Here is a 2280-nt window from a genome sequence, read left to right on the forward strand (position 1 = left end):
CCTATCTCATTATGCACTGCAAAAAAGACAGTGGACAAATGTTATCTAGGAAAGCACTCTCATATTTAACAGGCTTTATATTGTTCCTCCGATATCTGAAGTCAGCATATTGCAGGGAAATACAAAAACAGACAAATCACAAGCAATCAGAAAACTTGTATTTAAAAAGAAAAAAGGCATGTCAAATCAGTTCTCTCCAACCACAAGGAAGTAAGAGTAGGCAGGGATCAGGATAAGAGCAGAAGACTTTCTCTCACTTTATAGCTTCCAAATATATACTAGTGGCATTTTTCAAATATTGTTACACAGATTTTGTTTCCATTTCCTCTTTTTCTCTTCTAAAAGGATTTCAAATTCACCATATGAAACAAAGTTTTTATGGAATAAAATTCCTCGGCACTAGAAACAGTAAGAAGGACGTCCTACAGTTCTCCTTCGACGTTACTTTAATGCCCACCAATTCCTCCCTTAGAGAAAAAACTAGCCCATTTCATTTAGACCAAAGGAATTTTTTCCCATCATCAACAGAAAGGCTCTGAAACAATCATGAAGAGTTTTTATTCTAGGAAAGTCCCTTCATAGCAATAGTCATGGAAACTCTCGGGGGTAGGATCCCTACCACTGACCTGTGCCGGTTTTTATTCTTTCGCTTTTTATGGCTGCTGTGATGACTCCCTGAGGAAGTGGAAGAAGCAGCCTTCTGAGGTTTCACTCCCTGCACAGATCCATCCAGATCCTCAGGGTCCTCTTGGCTGGGCTCATTTTCCTGATTGTGGAAGTCTGGAGAAGTATCACTTTCCGTCCCACTTCCTGGCTCCCCTGGAAGAAGTAAAACACAAGTCCCAAAAAGCATCATCAGTCCTCCTCAGGCAGTCTGTCCATCATCAGGAAAGATTTTTTGAGCACTAATATGCAGAAAAAGACCATTCCCTATCCTCAAGGACTATATATTCAAATTGACAGAGAAGATATATGTTGACAGAGAAGGTACATATAAAACATCAAAGTTATCAGAGCTCCTGAAAAACATGTCATCTGAAACAGCGTAACCGGAGGCAACAGATCTAAGGACAGCTGGGAGATGGGAACATACAACCACGATAACCTCACTGCATAAAGGTTATTTAAACACAGAATACACTAAGGGGATTAATAATTACACAAAAAACATTACTGAAAACATTAGACAGGTCTCTAACAGGCAAGGGATGATCTTGGAAAAAATGCCTATATTGCCAGCCCTGGTTCCTTCCCCAAACCATATAGGAATCCTGCCTTTCTATCAAGAAAAGGGGCCCAAGAGGGAGAAGAGCCCATTCCCTGAATTACTCTGAGAAATCTTAAGAATGTTTAAAAAAAGCAGTAATAATATTCTGTAGCTGACACATATTCCCAATTTTAAAACAACACTTAGATATATAGTAGTCCCCCTTTATCTGCAGAGGATACATTCTAAGACCCCCAGTGGATGCTTGAAACCACGGACAGTACTGAAACCTATATACACGATATTTTTTTCCTACACATATATACCCATGATAAAGTTTAATTTATAAATTAAGCACAGTAAGAGATCAACAACAATAACTAATAATAAAATAGAACAATTATAATAATATACTGCAATAAAAGTTATATGAACATGGTTTCTCTCTCTCTCTCTCTCTCAAAATATCCTATTGTACTGTACTGCACGGGAACTGAATCTTGGAAAGTGAAACCACAGACAAGGGGAGACCTCTGTATTAAATAAACAAAAGCAAGTTCAAGAACAATTTGTATACACATATATTTTTAAGAATATAACTACATATATTTTGATAAAGGTATACTTCTTTCTCCTGTAAGGAATTTCTTGAAACTGTTACTTTCACTTAATAGTTGAATCCTAAATATATACATTATCTGTTACTATCGATGGTCAAAAGGGGTTATGTGGGTAGCATGATGGGGACCAGTTTTATTCTTTTTTGTTTTTATATTATAAACTGAAGGAAGAGATTTCACATGGACACAAGAAGAAAAGGAAAGAGACTGTCCAAAAAAGGCAGAAAAGAGAAACAGATCTCAGAAATCATGAAACCCTATTTTTGAACACATTTCATGAAAGCAACAGAAAAGGGAGCTGTAGAGCTACGAAGCTGGACTATACTCACCAATCCAGCCCTTCTGAAGTTCGAGAAAACTGATTTGACATAAAAATTAGCAAAACAGGGCCGGCCCGGTGGCGCACTGGATAGTGCGCCGCTTGGGAAGCGCGGCAGCGCTCCCGTCCGAGGG

At 38.3% G+C, this 2280-nt stretch overlaps 1 protein-coding gene across 1 annotated transcript in view; it reads right to left on the reverse strand.

The window, feature by feature from the left end:
• Positions 1 to 2280, reverse strand: part of MEAF6 (MYST/Esa1-associated factor 6) — a 17078-nt gene that overhangs the window by 7123 nt on the left and 7675 nt on the right. The window contains exon 4 of the mRNA XM_008580445.1: positions 627 to 819. Coding sequence (XP_008578667.1) covers positions 627 to 819 — 193 coding nt within the window. The remainder of the gene's footprint in view (positions 1 to 626; positions 820 to 2280) is intronic.

The sequence above is a fragment of the Galeopterus variegatus genome, unplaced genomic scaffold (assembly GCF_000696425.1).
Source record: "Galeopterus variegatus unplaced genomic scaffold, G_variegatus-3.0.2 Scaffold2098, whole genome shotgun sequence".
Taxonomy (NCBI): Eukaryota; Metazoa; Chordata; class Mammalia; order Dermoptera; family Cynocephalidae; genus Galeopterus; species Galeopterus variegatus.